The following is a 23843-nucleotide window of genomic DNA, read 5'->3' as shown; positions in this document are numbered from 1 at the left end:
TGAGTCTGTCCCGTTAGTGAACAAATGCCATGTTTAATTGATAAAGTTGGCGACCTTCAATTCCCCATGGTACGTTGTCAGTTTTACGTCATTTTTACTTGCCAGATTTTTACTTGAGACTTAATAATGCTAGTGCTTTAAACGATTATAGAATTCGAAAGCATAAAAAGGTTCGTTCGAGATTAAAGTTTGGTTTGTGTTATCGTATGAATTATGCTGTATTGAAAAAATAATAAACTGCCGGCCATATAGTGTTTCGAAATTCTATATGAAATTACCAGATGGCCGGCAGTTCCATTTTTTCAAGAGATTTTCCTCTTCTAAATATAATTTGACTGATTTGGGTAGACAGGAATCGGTCACTCAAAAATAGAAAAGTTTCACCAATATATATAACATTATTTTAAAAATCAAAAAAGAAAAACGGGGAAAAGGAGCAAAAGCGTGAGTAGGTATGATGTTTGGGTCACCCATCCAAGTGCTAACCCTCCTCAGCCGAGCTTGACTCAGTATCTTGAACGACAACGATTTATCCACTGGACCACGGTTCCAGGTGAATCAGCATAACAATAGCCGTGAAAACAATGCACCGAATAGACTAGACTTTTTAACATTTGCTTTTCAACCGATTCCGTGCGTGGTAGAGATGCAAGGGATTAGCCGATATGGTCTGGGGGCCGGCTGGTCTCTCCCCTGATGCTTCGGCTAGAACATTTTCTTGCGTAATTCGTACACCCAAGGGCAGAAGGATTTAATCGCCGTCAGGTCCGAAGTCCATAAGACGCCCCAGCTCTGCGGATGTCTCGGGGGTATGGCAAAGTGGAATCGTATTTTTGAATTTCTTTTGGTGGGTTCCAATCCCATCTTATCCACATTATTTTTTTTTTTTTAATTTATTTTTTCTTACTTTTAAATCCTCCCCAATGAAGCAATTTTTTAAATTGAAAAACGGTTTATTCCTAGTCAGTTTCAGTTGCCAGCTAGATAAAAGCGGAGGTTTCGATCAGGGACACTGAATGGTAATCAAAATACCAACTGTCAAAGTCCATTTTTCTCATACTCTGATTGGGCGAGAGGGTATCACGTGAACGTGAACAAGTTTCCAGGCAACGCCTCTCAGCGGGCAACATTATGCTGTTGGCCGGTAATAACAATACCTGAAGTGATTTCCTCGGAAATGTAAGTTTTTCTAAGTCTTTAAAAATCAAAAAATCAAATAACTGCTGCGTGTTCTCGAACCTCGTGAACCTCGGGAAAGCAGTGGGTTTTGTAGTCCCTCGGCTTCGCCTCGTGAAACATCGCCGTCTCGAGACCACAAAACACACTGTTTCTCTTATGAATTTGTATAATAGGAGGCGACCAGAGCAAAAGTCGCGCTTGAAAGAGCAATTTTTTAATATGAAAATTTTTTTGAAAAAAGTCTTAAGTCTTGAGCACTTGTTACGATGAGCGAATAATTTTCTATCTCATTAAACTCAGAATGAACTGATAACAAGACTCTTCGATTCAAGAACATTTAATGTTATCACAATTTCTTGACCACTTATTCGTACCCCAAAAGCAAAGTATTATGGGAAATATGAAAATGGCACATGCACGAAGAAGTATTCAATGTCGTGGCACTTACCTCGACCATATTGTGTACAGTAATGATGAAAAGGTAAATTATACACCGTGAAAAGATGAAAAAACTTACTGACGTTTCGGACGCTAGTCCTTCGTCGGAGTAAAAGAGAAAGAAGTGGTAGAAAGGAGTATATATATGATAGAATAAGACAAAAGAAACCAATGAGAGCAAAGTAGGCAAGGAAACAAAAACAAACAATCAAAAGACAAAAGAAACGGTTAGTTGAAAATAAAGCGTTCATTAATCCTGTTGGGACTAAGAGTGCCCAATAGGTGAATAAGCCGCATTTCTTTGGTCTTGCGACAATCACACTAGCTTTTAGGTAGTTATATATTCATATTGTGTACACTTTTGCCCTCATTGTTATGTGTACATTCCAAGTGAGGGGGTTAAATCTGACAAAGCGTACGTACGTACGTACGCGGACCACAGTATCGCGATCTGAATTCCCAACAAATACCTAAAAAATGTTTTAAGAAGACGATATGGTTGAAATGCTCTTTTTGCTCCTAGTTATCTTCAAATACAATCAATAAGGCCCCGTTTCCAGTAACAGTCATGTGATTATTTCCTGAAAATTAAAAGAATAGAAGCTGAGACCAAAAATTTGCTTTTCTACTATTATCTATTAATAACATGCCTTTATTTGATCTTGAATTATATCTTGCGGGTTCCCTGATACTTATTAATTACTTATTTACACACAATCATAGCAATCTTAAATTCAATGCGAAATTTTACTGGGAGCCAATGAAGCCTTATAAGTGCTGGAGTAATGTGGTCATATTTCGATACATTGCAAACAAGGCGAGCTGCTGCATTCTGCAGGCGCTGTAGCTTAGTTAAATAGACAGAAGGACATTTTCATTAACAAGTGTACTAAAACAGACTGAATCTTTTTGTTTGCTTGTTTTTTTTCTTTTTTTCTTTTTTTGTTTTTGTTTTTTGTTTTGTTTTGATTGCTAATTATGGATGCATTCCTGCTAAAATCAGCAGTAAATAACTTAGTGGCGTTGGCCTAGTTTCTCATAGAGCTACATGAATCCCACTTTGTTTCTGTTTCAAGATTATACCAAGAAGTTACAAACTGTACAGGCACTGTAATAATTCCTCACTGAATACATATTACCACGTCGCAGTAGTTAAGTTATGGGCAAGTTCCGCTGACCACCGTCCCCCAGGGTTAAACAACAAAAGAGGCCATTAACTTGACTTGGATAACAAAAGGAATTAAAGAGAGAAATGGATAAAACGAGGCGCAAATTTTGTGAACATCGGGGAAAAAAGTTTCAAAACGATAGCTCTTCATTCCCCCAGAGGTTTGTCACGCTGAATTGTGAAAACATTGTCACACCACGAATAAGGTCTATTGCAACCTAACAATTCTTATGATACCCCAATTTTAATATTTCCCTCAAGTTTGCTTGTCAGAACACGTCACGACCAACGGCCATGTTCACAAAACGCATCCCACACGGAAAGGAGTGAGCATGGGAGGTTAGTCATCAGCGACACAATCGAGGCATTCGGTCTGCTGGTCATAGCAAGGGTTTAATTATCTACGGTCTAGGGGCCGACTAACCTCTCCCTTAGGCTTCGGCCAAGCTTCCTGATCAGTCTGTAATTTCCCCGGGATAGCGGTGTTGGGGCCGAAATCTCCAGCGTAGCCGTAAGTCCATACGACGGTTCAGCATTCGATGTCTGGAAGTATGGTCCTGGTTAATCAATCACAAAAAATGTACTCCGCAAAGCTAGTTCTTGTGGTAAAACTTTCGCTAATGCTCTTCAGTTATGAAATCTCAGTTGCTCGTCGATTTTGTGGAGAATATTACTTAACACCGTTAATATTATCGTCGACATGGTGCTCAGTGAAGGTCCATGGAATTTCAGTAAATAGGTCTGCAATCAAAGAACACAGTAGTTTTGGGAATTCAAAAATGATCTTTTTTTTTTGAGGGCTGTAAATTTTGTACTTTTGCTATATTCCTCGTTCATCATTGACCTTGCGCGGGTAGATGTGATTCCGAGTCTGGGAACAGAACCCGAGAACCCAGCCGTGAGAGTGCACAACCTCTACGCCATTGATGCTCCGGGGTCCTCCATGGACTCGTATAGATGCAGCGAGAGGCATCTTCACATTATTGCTTTCAATTCAGTTTCACCCCGTTGAGCTGCGCTGCACTTGTGGTGGTATTGGCGATAAACAATGACATGCCTTTTAGTTTTTAAAATATTTATTTCTTCACATAGGCAGAATTCACAAAAAATCATGAAAACGTAGTATTTAATCTAAAATCTAAATCTATATTTGTCTGTTACTAATAATAGTAGTAATAATACTAAAAGTAGATAGTAATAGTACTTTTAGCAGCATCACAGACTGTGGTTTTCGCGGATATTCTGCGAACTCGTAACCGTGGTTGAGAGCTGCACGCCGAAATTTGATTTTTCGCTGCCGCCAATCAAAAATAACCAGTCTGCACCTCTTATATTTTGACTGCACTGACGGCAATTAATAAGGAATTTCATAAAAGGCATTGAAATGTCGGAGTGCGCAGAATATCGAAAAACCACAGTAGCTTTTCATGCGCTTATCAGTTGTTTGTGCTCGAGCATAAGAGGGATTTTACTTGGCCCTTGAAATACTAGTAAGCATAATAAAAAGCTGTTATATCACAGCGTGGGACAACCACAACAGTAGCTGGTCTCCAACTAAGAGAAAGCCCAATAATCGAATTCGAATTTAGAAGTTGATTTTTGAGGATATGGTGGAAAACGCTCGAAGCACAGGAGAGAACCAGCGAACGATTCTCCTCACTTACGACACCAAGACGGGCAGGACTCTAAACCATTGGTGAGATAGTTGTAGACACTAATACATACCATGATTGTTTCTTGTTTTACATGTCTATTGTTTTACTTTGGTTGTCAGACACTAGTTATACAACTTTGTTTCATGGGCCAAAAAAGAACCACTCTAGTCCACAAATAGTCTAGTTATTAGCCGTTCAAAGGTTGAGGAAAAAACTGTGTCGAGCTGGCATTGCATTGCATTGTGGGCCTGATTTAGGGGACAAAATATGCGCTATCTTGGAAATATGCCAAAAAAGAAGTGAAGTAGAAAATCATCTTGTGAAAACACCTTAAGTAAATAAATGATCTTATTCAAATAGTTGAAAGGTTGAATAGGAAAAATGGCAAAACAGAGTCGTGAACATTTGCAAAACTGAGGTATCCTGATATTCCACCAGATAACGTTATAATCCACAAGATATTCTACCAGATAACGTTATAATCCACAAGATATTCTACCAGATAACATTATAATCCACACGATATTCTACCAGATAACGTTATAAACCACAAGATATTCTACCAGATAACGTTGAAATATATTTCAAAAAAAAGTTGCATGCAAATAAGCGCTTGAAAAAAGTGACCTGCACATTAGTGGGCATAAGTTTTATATCTTTATTCCAAGTGCGTGTATTATTAATTGGTTGGTCAATTTTGGCAGGCTTCATGACTCCTCACTTTTGCATTGACAACATTTCTTCGTAATTATTTCAAATTGTTTGACCTTAGTTTAGGTATGAATAATGTTTACAAAGCCATAATCGTTAGTATTACCTCCAACAGCACCAGTACATGATATACCACCACAAAACGAACCTCCCCCTCCCCCTGCGTACATTTCCTTATTGCCACTACCTCCCCCTGAATAACCTCCGCCGCCACCTGATGCTCCGCTGTCTTCTGCACCTCCCCCACCACCACCAAATCCGCCTACCGCTCCCGGGGGAGGCCCACCATTGTTTCCACTATTCATGCCCCCTGCGCTTCCTCCAATCCAGTTATTCAATCGCGATCCTCCTGTTTCGCCATGTTTAGAGGTCAAGCGTGCGCACCCTTTACCGTTCCAGCCTGCCCCTACGCCCCCATGATGACTAGCACCGGCAGTGTTACAATGCCCCGGCCCACCATCCTTCCCACCTACATTTACAGAATCAAAGACACCTTCCTTTGAGCATGGTGACCCTGCAGTGGTTATCTGACCGTCTATACCAGGACTGTGATGAGCTGCACCCCCGCCTCCCCCTGCCGCAAGAAGAAGTTTATTTGTCGACGTATAAACAAAGCTCCCACCTCCACCTCCAGTACCTGCATTGTCCTCAACCGAGAGTCCTAAAGATGCTGCTGTTTGTTTAGTGGATTGCCCTCCTTTGACCTCAACTGCATCCCCGCCTCGGTGTCCAACGACTATCTTTAGCACTGTACCAGCGGCAAGAAAGAAGACGCCTTTCATAGTGGCCCCCTTTCCACCGAGATATGTTCCAGGAAAGGAGCCATAATTGCATGATAAGGTACCTCCACGTGCTCCTGCAGCTTCTATGAAATAATAGCCGGCTTGTTGCACCACAAACTTCTGGATCGGACCCGTCCTACCCGTATGACCTTGGTTAGTGAAACTCTTTTTCTGTAATAGCAAATAAATATCATTTAACGTTAATTAATGAAAATTATGAAGAAGCCAAAAAAGAAAAGAAATGAAAAGAAAGGAAGAAAGAAAAATAAAAAGAAAGAAAGAACGTTAGAAAAAAAGTAAGGAAAGAACTAAAATAACTGAAATATCTAAAACAAAACAAAACAAAACACCACACCACACCCGAGAGACGAGACGAGACGAGACGAGACGAGACGAGACGAGACGAGACGAGACGAGACGAGACGAGACGAGACGAGACGAGACGAGACGAGACGAGACGAGACGAGACGAGACGAGACGAGACGAGACGAGACGAGACGAGACGAGACGAGACGAGACGAGACGAGACGAGACGAGACGAGACGACACAACACAACACAACACAACACGACACGACACGACACGACACATAGATAAATAGATACAAATAAATGAAAACTCACATACCATTCAATGAGTCTTAATTACGATTAAGGATCGAGAAATAATTGAAAAAATATAAATTTTTGTTTTCCATTTTTATTTTAGTTTTTTGATTGGTTGTTAATGTTTTCAATATGCGAAAAATAAAAAATAAAAAATTCATGTTTCACGATCCTCTATTTCCGTAAGGAGCTCTCCCGCACTACCACTACATGAATTATTCACAACACAAACCATTAAACTCATATGTGAATTTTTATTTAAGGGAGAAAAACTGGAAAGCCCGGAGAAACCCCTGTTGTCCAGGCAGAGAACAACACATTAAACAAACTCATTTTACAAATGTAGTTCAGGAAACATCCGTTTTGAGAGAAAGAATTGAGTGCATTATGTCATTCTACTCTAACAGTGAACACTCGAGTTCAGTGTCAACCAATCACATTACGAATCGAAAACAATAGAATTCAAGTTAACATGTATTGAAAGTCGATCAAGGAGATCAGTGAAATGATGAAAGAGAGAGAAAAAATAAATAAAATAAAATAAAATAAAAGTATATTTACTCAATTAAAAAAATTAAATAAAATATACTTGAGTGTTCAAGGTTAGAGTGGAAAGACAGTAAAACTTACTGTTGTATTGTTTCTGAAGTGAGTATAGTTGGGCATGGCTATAAGAGGCGTGTCCATATGGGTTGTGTTTAACGGCTCGCAGATAAACGTGCCTCGTTGTTTCGTTTTGCCAAGATTATAAGAAAGACAACGAGGTGTTTGAAAACACACGAAGGCACAGTCTATAGCACTTTGGACTTTTTTTGAAGTGATTTTATTAGTCAGGATCGCATGGGATTTGATTTTCAAAAATGTTCCACTTGCTCTGTTTTCGTTGTCATTCATGAAGATATTTCCGCTGCCTGCTTCAGCAAACACACGGGAAACGAGAGCCATCGCTATCACAATGAGATCTAAAAAGAACTCGTTAATGTTGGCTTTCATTGTGAAGTATTTTTCACTTTCGACGACGCTTTGAAAGAAAGAAAAAATGAATTTGTTATTTCAAGAAGTCTGTGTAGCAGAATAGCAATTTAACTAATGGACCTTGATCACACGGCGGCCATGTTTATTCTCATGAGAATAAAAACCTTTGCTTCCCCAGCAGAAATTAATTCTCAAACTCTTGTATGCGAGGCTACGCGTGGTGGAATCTATTGTTCAATCCAACATGGCTGCCGCGTGAATAAGGCCTATACTGTTTTAAAGATACGTTAAAAATATCTTAACACTGGTGGACGTGGGCCTGGGTTTTCGAATTTACCTTTATATTTTGGCTTCGATTTTACGTATAAAAATTACTAAAATTACACTTATCCGGACATTCATTTTTGATCCTCATTTTTTTATTTACGGATTCGACCGTCCACATGCGAGAGGCGTATTCAAAAAAAGAAAAGAAAAAAAAAAAAAAAAAAAAAAGGAAAAAATCTAACGGATACGTGTAGAAGGGAGACCAATCCACAACAAAAAGTTTGCAGACTCAAAACCTTTAATCACAAAGTTCATGACGACAATATTTCTTTTACTCGAGGAATTGATGCCCACCTGTATCATTCTCAAGAGTGACAATGCAATGATTCTGTTCTAGTTTACTTATAACAATGTCATTGAATAATTATGTCGGCTAAGGTAAGCTAGAATTCATCGCTTTGTCATTCAGCTCTTGAGAACAATGCCCAAAGGCATCAAAACGCCGAGTAACAGAAATCTTGTCGTCAAAAACTTTGTGATTCACTGCGGTTTTCGATATTCTGCGAATTTCAAGAACTTGTTCTGAAACTGGATTTTTACTGCCGCTAGTCAAGAACATAAAAGGTACCGATCGACTGATTATTTTCGATTGACAGCAGCGAAAAAACAAATTTCAGCGTGCAGCTCGTAACTACCGAGTTCGCAGGATATCGAAAACCGCAGTAATTCGTTGAGAACAAAATGCTTAGTTCAGATCCACAAATAACCGTATAAATGTGAAGGAGCCTTAATTCACATTCGATGAAGAACATGAAGAGGCCTCGACGGGTGGCGAAGGGGTCCCTCAATCTGTTGTCGAAGTCAGAGTCTTATGATAATAGAGCTGATAGTTGGTTATTTGCAAGAAGAAATGATTCAAGCTTCCATGTGGGACATGTGAATAGACCCCTTGCCAAAATGGCGGCAGCAAATCCGGTTGAGTTAAAACTAAACTTAGGGAAATACCAATACCACCACTGGAAAGAGCACCTTTATTCTAGTAACCCCTACGAAGATTCATTATGTCAGGTGTTGTATCGGCAGACAAAACTCAAGAAACATTCGTCTGTAAATTTGTTAATTTTCAACTTGAGTTTTCTCTGCCGATATAACACTGACATAAAGCATTTTCGTAGGGGTTACTACAATAAAGGTGTTCTTTCCAGTGCTGGTATTGGTTTTTTAATTTAACTCTTTTCAATTTCATTTGGCAAAAGGGTCTATTAAGGACTGAAAATTGATTTGTTCGCTAAATCTCATTTGATTGATGTCAAAAAAAGTGAGTTCCGGCCTCTTAAAAATGCCACGTTAAATCTGTATTGCGAACTCTAATTTTCGATTTGAATATAGGTGTAAACTCTGAAGTATACACCCTAATACGTAAAGTAATAAATTGTCAAACTAGAAATACATCGATATATATCAATATATTTTATACACTTACCTGGTTTAGGTCAAAGTAAATTGATCAAAGCTTTACCTGACGTACCCGATTGGCCGTCGCGTTCATAGAAGTTTTGGTTTTGGTTTGAAACTGACCTCAATACGTGCAGCTACAGTGAGTAATACTTGCGAAACTTAATCACGCGCATAGACAAATAGGAAAAGCTATAAAGGTTATAGATAACTTGATTTTATTAAGCATCCTATAAGCGTCTTTCAATAATAATACCTCCCCTGGATTGCATGCAGGTTATAGAGATCGGTACAAGTTTGTTAAAAATAATTATAATATAGTCAAGTAAATCCGCGCGATCTGATTGGTTGAAAAGCATGAACCATTTGCCCATGGGTTGCACGCTCACGTCAGCTTTTTTAGCTTCGGCGAAAAAAAAAACTTTTTGTATCTTTTTGCTGACAATTTATCTAGAAAAGATAATTGAAAATGATTGAAAAAAACTAGCGAAAATACTCATCAATCTCCGACATTTAGTATAGAGTTGTCATTTGATCAGCCTAGTAATAATACGTCAAGATTTGCATCACTTTCAAACAGTGAGCTGGACAAGATTGTGTCAGAGCGTCACTCCAAAAAGACAAAGCAAACCACAAATCGATCGGTCGGTGTCTACATTCAAAGGATTTTAAGCAATGATTAAATAAATACAAAAATATTGTTATCGTGTATTTATTCAACAAAAGTATTTCCAAAGTAATTAACTATAAATATCTTGCTCACCATCTACTTCGCAGCTTCACAACTGCAGTGAAGTACTTTCTGAAGCTCTACATGGGAGGGAAAGCCGACAAAGCGTACTACCCAGAGAAAATTAATCCAGTTCAGTCAGTTAGTTTTGATCCGTGTACGAGATTATTTCCATTGCTAAGTCATTGTACGATAACAAACTTGAACATCGTCAACAACAACAAAGACAGCCACTTTGTTTTTCACTGATTTTCTCGGGCATTACTGTACTAAGATATGTCAACATTTGAAATGTACTTCTTACAGTTGAAAATCACTTTCTCCGTAGTTTTGGACATCTTTAATTCACTTGTAAGCTAAATTTTTGCCATTATTGTAGTCATAACTGTCTTCAGTGTAAAGCTGCCATTTTCAAAACGACTGTTTTTCTGTTTTTGGCGCCTTTGTGCTTTTCATTCACTCAAGGTGCGTAAGGAGAATTTAGGGCATGATCAACAAATACAGTCTATAATTTGTATTTATTTCTTGTTTGTTGACTTGACTATATTATAAAAGCAATGGATCATAAGTAGCTGTGCGTCCATCGAGTTATGGATGCACTTGGGAGGTTGCTTAAGCACTCAAAAAAGCTAGAGTTGCACTCCGCTTCGCGTCGTGCAACTCTTACGCTTTTCTTCGTGCTTAGCAACCTCCCGCGTGCATCCATAACTCGATGGATGCACGCTACTTATGATCCATTCCTTAAATTTAATAACAATCTGACTGAATAAGGAATAACCAGACAAGCTCATCAATGAATCAGTTCTGAAACAATTTAAAGTACATAAAACTTTCATGTATTAATACAATGGACTCAGTTTGTCATAGGGTTACTAGATTACAATTCACTATCCATGACGTACATAGTAATTTCTCTACAAGACATCATTTGTAAAAGATGTATTCATTTATTGTTTTCAGAGACCTTATTTTGGTTTAAATATCTTGAATAATGCATGTGGTTTAAAGCCCAACTCGTTAGCGAACGAGTTTTGAAATTTCGATTTCATTCCAACAAGTTTTTTTTAAACAATCATTCTGATGGATGATTGTATCTACCAATGATACCGAAACATCAAATTGTGATTAAGGATTTGGTACTTGGTTAGCGTTACGACCGACACTAAAAACGGTTGCGAGGGAGACTAGAAGACTCGCGGCTCGGGAATTATTCCACCCATAATCACTTTGCCTTCGGCGAATAATGGTTAAATATAAACACTAGTAAAACATTATGGTCAAAGGTAGGGGAATAATTAATGTATAACAAAGAAAACGAATATGGCTATTTCCAAAAACAGGCCTAACAAATATTATCATATACCAACTTGTGTACTTCCTAAGAACGCGCGCGCTCATTGGTTAATTGGAGGTGAATATTGTACGATATTCAGCTCTGAATCTCGGAATATTGAGTCGGCAACAAAATGGCATCTGCCGGCAATCGTTTTGCTACAATTTCAGATAAGGAAATTGAAAAAATGAAAGTAGATGCCATTCCTATCAATACTAAACCTTTTGTTAAAAGTTTTGCTAAACGTTTTGCTAAAAGTTTTGCGTGAATTTGTCACGCGAAGTGCAAGTTTCTGTTTGTTTGTTTTTATTGAATTATTGTATATAAAAATAAGTTACTTTGTAAACAAGTTGGTATATGCTAAAAAAATTCTTCGCCTCAGGCTCAGTGAATATATAGAGAATATTTACCTCACCGCTCGAAGACTCGCGTCTCGGTAAATATTCCCCGATATTCACTTCGCCTTCGGCGAAGAATTTCTAAACATGGGGGTATATAAGTACATTTAAAAGGTTTGTCAGAACGTTTTTTTAAATTTTATTTCAACTCAATATGATTCACTTGAGTTTGGATGATATGCTGACGCCATTCCATGTTCCATAAAAGTACAGACCACAGAAAAGAAACCTCCATTTGCTAAGGTTAGCAATCCTTCATGCGCGAGCACGGTTGTCATAAACATTACAACAGGATACAGTCAATTCAAAAAACGTTGTCGTCGACCGGCTCAAGCGTACGCGACTGGACCGAAAGAAATATGGGTAAAATTCACTGAAGCGGTTAAATATTCGTTCTGAATTAATTGTTCCCGCTAGTAGTAAAGATAATAATGGCGAGAAACAATCCATCAAATGCATGTTTTTGGGTTTAGGGAAAGAAAAATAAAGTAGTTATGATTCAATTCACAATTCCGAAAATATGAAGGCATTAAAAAAACGTCTCCTTCAACACTTCCCGCTCGCCTACGAAGGTTCGTGCTGTAAACCAGGCATAACTAGTCAGATAAAATTATGGAGTCAACTCGGCTTCAATGATTACTACCCAGAGTTCCTTTCGGTCCAGTCGCGTAGGCTTGAGGTGGTCGACGACAACGTTTTTTGAATTGACTGTATACCAGACCGCCCACTCGCGCAGCCGATCAGAAACACAGTGTATGATATATTCGAAAGAACAAAGACATTTTATTGTATCACGCAAGAAGCTGAATCTAAATTTGAATTTGAATTTGAATTTGAATTAAAATTAGGATTAGAATTAGAATTAGTATTTGAATTTGAATCTGAAGATAAGGCATATCTGTAAGAAGATGAGCTTGCTTCATTTGAATCTGAATATGTATGTGAATATGAAAGTGAACTTTGTGAACAAGTAGCTCCTTGACAGTTCATTTTACTATATTCAAAAACCTCTACTTTGTTTCCCCTTAAGTTCACTTCCATACCAGACAACCTTGTTGTCATCATTGTCATCTGTTGAGCCAAGTTCCTTTCATACATTTGCTGGAGTCTTTTATTTTCTTCTTCTTGTTTCTGCTGTTGAAGGGCCATCTTTGAAAACAAGAAAAGGAATTATAATTATACGGTACCTTTTGTTTAAACGTGGTTTTTTAATATTATTATCTTACAATTATTATTATTTCTATCATCATCATCATTATCATCATCATCATTATATTATCATATTATTATCATACTATGAGCAGTGTTTGGGACATTCATTTATTACCTGCATTTCTCTGTTTTTCTTTTCTGTTTCCAAACGAGTTATTAACTCCTAAAATTGATAAATGAATTTATTTTTTATTATCAAACTCATGAATAATTCATGAGGAAAACACAACAGAAATCACGACCGTGAAGAGTGTTGTAAATCTGGTACAAAACTGTGTTCATTTGCATAAACTTTAAGTTGGATTTTCTTGGCCAAATTCACTTTAATTTTGAAAATTTTAGTGAAACACAAAGGAACTAACCTAGACGTTTGATAAGTCATATACAGTATTCGTGTCCGTGTCTCGGCTACGCCTCGTTGTTGTATATCTGATACAGCACGGCAACTCATAAAGATATATTACTTATTACTATTATCATCATCATCATCATCATCATCATCATTATAATATCATATTATTATCATACTATGAGCAGTGTTTGGGACATTCATTTATTACCTGTCTTTCTCTGTTTTTCTTTTCTGTTTCCAAACGAGTTATTAACTCCTAAAATTGATAAATGAATTTATTGGTTCTTCATGGTAATACTCACAATGAGAGTCGAAAATTGTTTAAATTTGTTTTAAAAATTCGATGCAGCTGTTTCTAAATATTAAGAAACAGCATTTCGCCAGGAGCATTAACATAACAGACCTTACCCAAATTCACACGTCGAGTGACTATAAAACAATGGCTCAAAGCAAGTCGAGGTTGGACTAGTGAGTTCATTATTTAATGTATTTTATCAAGTCTAAACCTCGATTTGGAGAAATTATTTCATGGTCACTCGAGCGAATTTACCTTTCGGGGCTAGCCGTCACGTGGTATAAATGGTGTTGGATTGTTTTACGGACGGATTATTCCTATACAAATTCACTGACTTTAAAAAGAAATTTCAGATCAATTCCTTTAGTTAGCTTGGTTAAACAGCGAAAGTAAAGTTTCAATCAAGTTGGAAAAATGATATTTTGTTTATATTTAGAGAGCTAAGAGGGTTAAGGTAAAACTTCGAACTTTAATTATAGTAATGATAATATGTGCATTATAATAATATACATATGCATTTCTAAAGCGCCTTTTCCGTTAGTTCAATGGCGCTTCTTTACTTGAGCCGAACTTAAGACGGTGCCTACTAATGTCCACGCGCACACGTACTGCGCATCTACATTCGAGGAATTTCAAAATTTATTACTCGAATTGCACGAAACAAAACGTTTATTTTCAATAAAAGTTAAAGCAGAAAACGATCTTAAGTAATCCAGGCTTGTTAAAGAGATAATTTGCTAAGGTTTAAGTATTATTGACAAAGAATCGTAAGTTTTTTTGGGTAAGTTTTGAAAAAATGGCAGACTCAGTTCTAAAAAACCAAATCCTTAAAAGAATATGGACACAATCTTTATGTACCTACTGATCGAAAATAGGGAGCACGAAGCTAAAAAATTATATACATTATAGCCAACTATTAAAGTCATGGTAGAATTGGGTATATTTTAGTAAAGAAACAAAGTGTCAGTCATTTAGGACGATTTAAATTAGAAATTTCTCAAAATCTTTTGAAAATTTTTTCCCCCTGGTGTTAGTAAAATCATGACGTCATCACTCTTTAACGATTTTTAAGCCTTATTATTTCTTTTAAATGCATGGTGACCCCTACTTTTCTAACCAGAATTTGACAACCCTTTGATAGGTTAAAATAATTCACATAGTCATTTAAAAAAAAAAATTGATTCTCAATTAGTAGGCACCGTCCTTAAATGTGCGAAATAAGTTCAAGTGAAGTTCGACGTTAGACCCAACTAGGTTCGACCGATTGAATTTGGACCGACCAAGTGGATCTTAACCACTAGGTCAGTCGGGAAGAACGACAGCAGATCGACTTAGGGTCAAATGTCGAACCTCACATGAGCCTTTCTAAATGCATAAATCATGTTAATGTATGTTAATTATTTTATATCATCACGCATGCGCCGTTAACAATTTTTTCATCATGGCTGCTGCAGTTGAATGTTAGAGCTCATGCTTTGATTATACAAAATATAGTTACACTATCTGTAAAAATCTGATATGCAACAAGTGTTCGCTATAGATTAAAAACAGCCGGCGAGTTATCATTATGGACGCCATTATGATGGTATAACCGCTGACCGCATAAGCATTTAATATGATTTGTTTGATTTCATTTGTTTTAAGATCGACATAAATATGTTCGACGTTTGACTCAGTCATTGGCATTTAATCATATGAGTCGACCCCAATACAATTAGGTTTGGATTATGTAAAGTTTATATGATTAGGATTATGGGAAAGGTTTCTTGATATCAAAATGCATTTTAACATATTCAGAAGTGGAGACACAATGCTTCATCCATAAGAAAATGTACTTTGGGTTTTAGATAAATCCTTGTAAGAAAATAATTGCCAAACCTCTGCTCTACGTCTTTCAGCCTCCCGGTCTGCCCTCTGTCTTTCCAGAGACTCATTTTTGTCTTTCATGCTTTGCAGGATAGCAATATTCAGCTCCATTTCATTATCTAATTCCTTGAAGGAATAGAAACATGCGTCGTTAATAGGAAGTACGAAGCGTTAAATGTAAAAAAAAAAAAAAAAAAAAAAAGAAAAAAAAAAAGAAAACGCTACGTTTTTCATAGTGACACAAGAAAAATAAAACCGAAAAATAAATGACTTAATTATTTTGCGGCCTCATTCATCCCCCTCCCCCCTGCACAAATAAATTAGTTTACAATGTTAATCTGAGCAGCTCCGATTCTTTCATTGATTTGCCATAATATTAAATCTGACATTTCTATTTGAACAAAAAAGAGTTGGCACTAGTTTATATTTGAGAACAAAATTGTCAGAGGATTCCGTCTGGACTCAGCCCTTCCCCGGCAGCGTTTTTTACCCCAAATCTTTAAATTGTACCTTTAATTGCTAAATCAAATTAAATTCCTAATCGACATTTCGGATGACAATGACTGTCAGCTACGCCTCGTGAGTCCACAACATTTTAACGGCTAGATGACGAAAATCGTGGTAAATAAGGGGAAATACCAAGGAAAACTGGAGGAAATTGGCTAATTATATGGCGTGGACTAGAACTTTCATCAAATATTGTACAAAAGCGATGACCCTCTCTCCACCTTTGAAAAATCAACTACTAAATTCTAATTCGATCTTTGGGCTTTCACCTAGTTTGGAGCCTAGCTCTGTTGTTATTGTCCCACGCAGTGATACAACAGCTAAAGCTAGTAGAACATTTGGACTCACCGGAAGAAAGTTCATTAACATGGTGGTCTGAACATCCTTCGCTCCACGTGCTTTAGCTTCGTAACTTTTCTCGATTTTATTGTATGCACTGACGATGTCACTTATTTGCATCTTAAATCCTTCAGGACCTTGAAGACGCTGGAGCACTGGATCCAGTAAGCTTTGCTTGAGGTGTTTGAAAAGCTCAGTGCAGTATTTCTCGGTTTCACATGTGTTTTGTTTTGTCCACTTTGATAGGATGGGATTAGTTTTCTCCTTATTGATCAGTAATGTTGAAAAAAAAAAAAAAACAAAACAAAAAAACAGAAAATAATTAATTAGTAAGCAAACAAACAAATGAATGAAAAGCTTATTGCTTAAATGATCTAAGAAATGAGCGAATGACAGAATAGATAGATAGAAAAAGTGAGAATGATGAGAATTTAATTATATATAGATGAAGTACATTGCCAAGGTCAATATTGTCCTCACCCTGAACTGTTGTGTGTATTTGTCAATATTCTTGCGTGACAAAGCAGACGTCTCTGTACGAAACGTCACCAAACAAACATCCACTGCTTTCTTGTGGGCTTTACTAATCACGTCATCTTCGCAGGGGATCCTGTCCTTCAACCTTGACGTCATATCCTGTTGGTAGATGTTAACAGCTGCAGCCAATACTTCGGTACATTTGTTACGAACAAATGAGTCCCAAGCGTTCTCTACGTTGGGTACGACACCTGATGTGTTGAGTGCCTTGACATACAGCTCTACCAGGGTAGCTAGAGCTAAAGACGGTATAGAAGAAAAGGCTGATAAATGAGACTGAACTGAACTGAACTGAACTGAACTGAACTGAACTGAACTGAACTGAACTGAACTGAACTGAACTGCACTGAACTGAACTGAACTGAACTGAACTGAACTGAACTGAACTGAACTGAACTGAACTGAACTGAACTGAACTGAACTGAACTGAACTGAACTGAACTGAACTGAACTGAACTGAACTGAACTGAACTGAACTGAACTGAACTGAACTGAACTGAACTGAACTGAACTGAACTGAACTGAACTGAACTGAACTGAACTGAACATGGCATTGAATGGAAAGCAGTCTTATTGGCACGAGGCAAAAAAGAGAAGGTATATTATCGAGCAACATTAAATAAGTAATTAGAAAACACAAGAATATGGTTTAGATATACTACCTCCTTAATAAACCATTTATCTATCTATGAATGACTGAAACCGTTTACACTACCTTCTCCGGTCACAAATTCCCCCTTGTTTATAGATTTTTTTGGTGCTAGTTTTGGATGAAGTATGGCTTTAAATTCTTCGATACCTTCCAGAAACTTGGGATTAATTTGAGACTGTACTGACATGTCATTGAGGTTTTGCACAACCTAATGATAGAAAAAAAGTCAACATTGAAATACCTTATTAGGAAACAAACAAACACCAGGTGGAAGTTTAATCGTTGCGTGACGACACTGAAAGCGGCTACCCCCCCTTCTCCCCCCCCCCCCCCCCCCCACAAAGAGAAAAAAAGAAAAAGAAAAAAAGAAGACTTTAAGAAAGTTTGTTCGTTTAAATGTTTTATGATTATTCACTTCTCTATTTTTCTAAAAAAATATTGGATATACCTTGGAAACTACTGTCATCTTGTTACACTCTTCCGAAGTACAAGCGTATCTACCCTGTTTTCCTTTTAGAAAGACAAATACTAGTACGTTTTCTTTGCACATGCACTTCTTCGCATTGTGCACCTACCTCTGGGTTAAAGGAAGGAGGAGGCAGAGAAAAGGCATCAAATCCTGAGAAAAGGTTCAGGATGCTGTCTGCGGCATGAATTGCTTTTTCTGATGATCCGGCCTTCCCTTTTGTGCTCAAAACCTGAGGGAAAAGGATAATTTTAGAGACAGGAAACACTTGAGAAAATATTGTCTTTTACTTACAATTTTCTAGACAAAAAGATTCACTCAAGATAGAGTAATTGATATTTAAAACATAGGAATTTATCAAGCATCAAACATGTAAAAGCGGAAATTTAAAAAAGCTAGTGAGCCCCATTGATAAGCTTTTACTCCAGTAGGGCAACCTAAAGAAAATATGGATGTAAAAAAAACAAAAAAACAAATACAATTGCTAGCCCCCAAACTTACATTTTTCAATAAATAGTCCCGGATGGTGTTACATCCTGGTGGAAGAGTAAGAACTACGTCTCTCAAAAGCCAGATGAAGTTGGGGAATACATTTTTCTTCTTGGAGGCATTCAACTGAATTCGCTGGGTAAGTTTCGTGACGAAGCTGATTTCACAGAACGTCAAGTACTCACTAAGATCATGAGAAAAAAATTATCGAAGCTGATTGGCTGTGAGCAGTGCACTGAAAAATCTGTAATAACAGTGTAAAAAAGTGTCATCTACGCTTTTGATTGGCTAGAAAACAATAGAAATATGCCGGATCAGCCAATCAGATTATAGCAGTTGTCTTTTTTTTCTTCTCTCAGCGTTTTTTTTTTTTTATGTACCCTTTTGGAATTTAGAAAAAATATATACAGTCCCGTGCAAAAATTGAGTGTTTTGCTCTGTTGAAGTTAAAAAACGTGTATGGTTCCTCAATTAAATTTTGAAGTTCGTTCTCGGTTTTGAACAGTCTAAGAGCGCGCGCACATCTTGGGCTTAAAAATGGCGTCATAGTCGTTGCGTCGGAGCGTGCGCAGTAGCTTCAGTTTTCTATAGTAGGCAGCCACCTTAATTATGAAATAATCCTGTCTATCTAAGTACGTTCAGAGCTTATTCTTAAAAATGGCCATAGGGTCACAGGTAACCAAGGCTATACACATCCAAGAAAGTATGTAGAAAAATATTTAGAAAAATATTTAGGGAAGAGAAGTGGAGAAGGTACCAAAAATCACTTAGGAGCGAGTGTCTGTAAAAATCAAGAATCGGCCGACAATTGCAAGCGATAATTTATCAGCAAAGCAAACATTCAAAACTTGCGATCAAGGATACTCCAGATTTTCGAGATCTGATCTGTTTGCCACCCCAACGGAATTGTAAATCAATATGGATGACAAGAGAACAGACAATGTGAAAATCCCGTAGTCCTCTTCTTGTTTGGCATTTGGAGAGTCTGACCCTTCAGAGTCTAGAAGAACCAAGGTGAAGTCCCGACCTTTTCTGTCTTTGAATTTCTGTGGTACAATCCACATCCATATTCCCATTGTCTCTGGTGTCATTGAATGTCCCAGTGAAAATACCTACAGACAGAAAAACATTATATACAAATAATAATGATACAACGATTTTATAGGGACATTTATTAAATATATTGTAGTTAGGTTTCCTTTTAGGCACTATAGGTTACGCTGTGGGCCCTATACAGCTCATAGATTTTTTGCATCTATACGTTTTAGTACTGCACATAATAATAACAACGATAATAATAATAATAATTTTTAATAATAATAATAATAATAACAATAATAATAATAATAATAACAAAAAAATAAAAAATAAAAAATAATATGATGGCGGCGAGTAGTGAAGACGTCTATCGCGTAGCTCTGTTTTCTGCGCTCGCTCAACTTCGGCCATCAGACATTTTTTCCTTTTTTTTCAAAAATCTAAAATGACTGGAGAATATTCCAATATTCCTCTGAATCAGCGCACTAGTTGAATTTATAAAATATGGTTAAGTGAATACCTCTCCTTGGTCAAACGCCTTGCTCAGTACGTAAGATTTTCCTTTCCTACAAGGACCAGCTATAGACACGACACACACAGGTCCCTTGATCTTCCTCAGTTGTTCCAGTGCCTTTGGTACCACAGCAAGGCCTGTACGTTTAATGCTTCTAAGTTTCTTTCTGCATGTTTCTGTCCGTTCTTCCCAAGTGTAGTCGTTAGGTAGCACCAAGGGAATAGCTGATAGAATTCGCCAATACGGCAAAGCGTATTTTGCCATAACCAAAAGTTTTCTTGTGCGTTATGATAATCAATTTACACGCACGATTGGATTTGGTCGGAAGTTTGAATACGTCTGAAATGACATAAAGTATACCTACGTTTACGAAGTGAATACACAATACAGCTAGCTTTTTGGTTTAATCAATAAGCGAATACAACGCTAACAGCAAACAAAAGCATGAGGCCCCCAAAACAGTTACTTCATTTCCAAGAAAACGATAGCCCTTCTGAGCAAGCGCAGAATAGGTTATTATGTAGATGTCTTGCTTTGACAAGAACCGCTATGCATGTATCAACAAAATGACGTCCCAAATTGGGCTTAATTTTCTCACATATCTCAAGAAATAAGCTTTTGAAACAAATTTAGAATTATTTAGTAATTTATATTACTAACAAACTATACATTTAAATTTAGTTTGACCGAAGTAGGAGAAACCGGGGAAAAGCCATATTGAATCAAAGGAAAGAATCAACAAAGAAATCTACTTTACAACCGGGCTCAAAATTCAGCTCGTAAACTTTTCTAACCAACAGGAAATTACGCATTTTTAGAAAACCTACCGAAAGAGTGATGGTCATTAGCATATCACGCATACATTAGTCACCAGGTCGTACGCAGTTATTCAGTGTCATTGATAATTTTAATGTTATTTTATAACCGCACGCGTAGATTCGACGAGGAAGATCAAAAACAGTCAAGAAACGTTATGTAATAGTTCATTGTTATCAAGAAATAGGACAGCGTAAAGCAAGTTTTCTTTAGTAAGTAAGGTTTCCATTTTTTCCGAGTTATTTGACTAAGAAATCAAACGTTCGGTGTCATTCCAGTTCCTAATACTCAAGTCATCGTTTGACACCTACAGAAAGCCTGATTCAAAAATTTAATCGATTCGACTGTGGGTGGTGCTTATAAAAGTACCTGCTTAAGTTACCTTCCCATTTTTTCAGTTATTGCTTTTTATGGCTTTTTTTATTTAAAAAAAATGAAACCTCTTTTGTTTTTTCTCAAGATTTGTTTTATTAGAATCGATTCCAGTCTAAGAACATATTGAAGACACATCCTAAATTTAATGCTTTCGACTTCAAACCGAAAGGAGTCTTAGGAGCTTCCGCGGCCGGTAAAAGTAACAACAAGTGAAACACAAACAATTGCTCAATAAACTTCCCCTTTACAAGCGAAGAAACAAAATATATTTAGTTCACTTTCACCTCAAACTTCTCATATTCGTAAAAGAAGGTTTATTCTTTCTATCTCTTTGCAACAATTTCTTATTTCTCTTAATTTTTAAGGGAATAAGGAGCATTTTTCTTCAGCTTTAGGTATTTGAAAAAATGCTTCAAACTCATGTCTTTGTGTGACATCCGGTTAAGAAAATCGGGGAATTTGATTGGACGATCGTTTCACGTGTCTCATGTCGCACACCACCTAAAACGAAACGGAAAGGGCGCGCTCGCTCAAGTTGATGACGCACGGGAGAATGGTAAGGTTAAATTTCGGAAAATCGGAAAAACCTTTTTTTGGATAATGATTTATTTTTTAAACTCTCCAAATTTTAGAAAAATCGAATGAAATCCAAGGGACTTTTAGCTTTTTGAAGTTGTGGTTTTAGCGGGGGAAAAAAAAAAAAAAAAAAAAAAAAATCGAGAAAAATGCATTTCTTTGTTTGGAGCCGGAAGCTGCAGGGAGCCACGATGGTGTTGGCCAAAACACCTTGAGCCTTCCATTTTGTCCTCACTTATCAGATTATCTGTTGTTCTGGACGATCGCAATGTAGGATCTTTTTACAAGGACAAAGGAGCATTTGGACTCAACGTTATTGCAAGCGACGGGACATTTCCGTTCTTGATAAAGTCACGATTTCGATTTGTCTCAAAATTTTGGCTTTTCCAATCAAAAATTGTAAGAAGTTTCACTATAACATATGAAAGACAAAAGTTTAAAGTTACGAAGTTTCAAAAAAAAATTTTTTTTCGAGCAAATCGTCATTTTTAGTATCCTAATACCTTAATGGCGGACTCAAACGGCCAAACTTTACCGGCTAAATGTAACATCATCCCAGTCTCGTATCGAAAAAGAATATGGACAGTAAGCTATATTACATACCTAGTTTTATATGGTGCAATTTCCAGGGATAGTGTAATTTTCGTAAGACTAGCACTTTAAAAATCTCCGAATCAGTTAACTGAAATGATACTGGGCACGTAAAAAATCGGCGAAATGCCTGAAAAGTCGAATTTGCGACTAGCTTTAATCTATAGCTTCCATCCTGTTAATGTTCTAGAGGGAGGATCAACCCTATTTCACCACTCATGAAATGGAAAAGCTAAACGCAACAACAATGTTATAAACTAATTGCGATTTTGTACCGACAAAGTATTGACGGCTAGTTGGTAGAAAATATTTTCTGTTTTTGGCGGAGTTGCGAATCTACGGATTTATAATTTCTTCCAACGCCGTCTATATCTTGTGGTATAGCTGTCTCAAAATCGCAATTAGTTTTGTATCGCGATTCCACTATTTTTAAATTCAAAAAATAAAGGAAAAGGCAAGCGAAGTGATCCTGATTTGCTTCAGATTCTCACTACTAGCAACGACTGGAAAATGCAAGGCGTTTTTGAAAACTTTGTTTTCGAGTCAAATTCCACATTCATTATGATAAAATTAGATGAAATAATAGATAAAATTGAACTGTTTACAGATATGTTTTTCTTTTCATACCTCATTCTGTACATCCTAATGCTTTTGAAATTTTCTCGTCAAGTGTTTGCTCAAGCAAGTTTGACATTTTTCAAGGTAACGAAACCGAAGTAAGCCTATTTAAAAAAAGACTGAGGCTTTTATGATTGCTTTTAAAATGTTCGGGGCTAGAATTTATCATTCTAATTAGAAACACAAATCGTGAATAGATAGACGAATAACTGATTGTACGATTTCTTTGTCATTCAAACAATGTGTAAGCTTTGATAAATCACATTTTCTTCCAAGCATAAGTTTGAAAGACAACAGAAACTAAACGATATTTTTCACTTTACTGTAGCAGAAAGTGCGAGATATATAACTTGTAATTTTCCATATCTTTGTACAACATCGTCAGGAAATAATTTGCGTCATACTAGTTATATAAAATAGAAGAAGCATTTTTCTTTCAGGGAACCATTGCATATAGAAAACAGACGCCAAAAAGCACTATTTTCGCCCTATAAACTGAGAACCATGCAATATAAGTAAAGCACGCACTAGGCTATCTTCTCGAGTCATTAATTTGCTTAATAAACCGCGTTGCTTCTGGGTGCCTCTGTACGAATCACACAACTAGCTAGCCATTCACAACTACGAATAATACTCTTTCAACAAAGCTTGGGATTTTGCATTCTCTTTTTACTAAATATGTTAACTAAAGGAAAGGCAGGCACGCACAAAAAAAAAAAGTACATATATACCTTCCACAACAAATATTACTGGCACACGTATATCATATCATATTAAACTTACTTGTACGAAAGATAATGTGCTCGCATAATTCGAACCCGTTCGGTCTAACTTCCAACTCAGTATTGAACACCAAAAGCAAACGGATCGTGGAAACCTCTAAAATTTCAAGGGCGGATCAAGC

At 37.0% G+C, this 23843-nt stretch overlaps 3 protein-coding genes across 5 annotated transcripts in view; 1 reads left to right on the top strand and 2 right to left on the bottom strand.

Moving 5' to 3' along the window:
• Positions 1 to 4931: 4931 nt before the first annotated feature.
• LOC116304743 (uncharacterized) lies at positions 4932 to 9446 on the bottom strand. Its single transcript, XM_031714523.2, has 3 exons — positions 9264 to 9446; positions 7169 to 7559; positions 4932 to 6104 (listed from the first exon to the last, which is right to left on the bottom strand). The coding sequence occupies exons 2-3, from the start codon at positions 7529 to 7531 to the stop codon at positions 5214 to 5216; spliced, it is 1254 nt and encodes a 417-aa protein (XP_031570383.1). The 5' UTR covers positions 7532 to 7559; positions 9264 to 9446; the 3' UTR covers positions 4932 to 5213.
• A 485-nt stretch (positions 9447 to 9931) lies between these two features.
• Positions 9932 to 23803, bottom strand: LOC116304723 (guanylate-binding protein 7). Of its 2 annotated transcripts, XM_089034693.1 has the most exons (12): positions 23723 to 23803; positions 19970 to 20302; positions 19276 to 19523; positions 18424 to 18568; positions 18032 to 18154; positions 17520 to 17664; positions 16748 to 17043; positions 16277 to 16531; positions 15434 to 15547; positions 13469 to 13516; positions 13024 to 13071; positions 9932 to 12845 (listed from the first exon to the last, which is right to left on the bottom strand). In XM_089034693.1, the coding sequence occupies exons 2-12, from the start codon at positions 20225 to 20227 to the stop codon at positions 12480 to 12482; spliced, it is 2046 nt and encodes a 681-aa protein (XP_088890819.1). In that variant the 5' UTR covers positions 20228 to 20302; positions 23723 to 23803; the 3' UTR covers positions 9932 to 12479. The 2 variants fall into 2 exon arrangements, with proteins under 2 accessions (XP_088890819.1, XP_088890820.1); XM_089034694.1 differs by lacking the exons at positions 9932 to 12845; positions 13024 to 13071 and adding an exon at positions 13132 to 13337.
• LOC116303921 (uncharacterized) overlaps positions 23005 to 23843 on the top strand; it is a 39008-nt gene continuing 38169 nt past the window's right edge. For both annotated transcript variants that reach the window (XM_089034691.1, XM_089034690.1), the window contains exon 1: positions 23005 to 23023. The gene's annotated coding sequence lies outside the window, so the exon portion shown is untranslated. The remainder of the gene's footprint in view (positions 23024 to 23843) is intronic.

Source organism: Actinia tenebrosa, unplaced genomic scaffold (genome assembly GCF_029948245.1).
Source record: "Actinia tenebrosa isolate PJP-AT-01 unplaced genomic scaffold, QUT_ActTen_1.0 PGA_scaffold2__45_contigs__length_23673736, whole genome shotgun sequence".
Taxonomy (NCBI): Eukaryota; Metazoa; Cnidaria; class Anthozoa; order Actiniaria; family Actiniidae; genus Actinia; species Actinia tenebrosa.
Note: the sequence above shows the minus strand (reverse complement) of the source record. Positions and strands in the feature narration are given on the sequence as shown.

What these genes read in the sequence shown, in the direction of transcription:
- LOC116304723 (XM_089034693.1), bottom strand. Translation starts at nt 20,227, where the DNA reads ATGGCAAAATACGCTTTGCCGTATTGGCGAATTCTATCAGCTATTCCC. An exon ending in TGTTAATGAACTTTCTTCCG is followed by an intron (nt 15,548 to 16,276) that starts GTGAGTCCAAAT and finishes TATTCCTTCAAG; the next exon opens with GAATTAGATAATGAAATGGA. An exon ending in AGAAAAACAGAGAAAGACAG is followed by an intron (nt 13,072 to 13,468) that starts GTAATAAATGAA and finishes TATCAATTTTAG; the next exon opens with GAGTTAATAACTCGTTTGGA.
- LOC116304743 (XM_031714523.2), bottom strand. Translation starts at nt 7,531, where the DNA reads ATGAAAGCCAACATTAACGAGTTCTTTTTAGATCTCATTGTGATAGCG. An exon ending in ACTTCAGAAACAATACAACA is followed by an intron (nt 6,105 to 7,168) that starts GTAAGTTTTACT and finishes TTGCTATTACAG; the next exon opens with AAAAAGAGTTTCACTAACCA.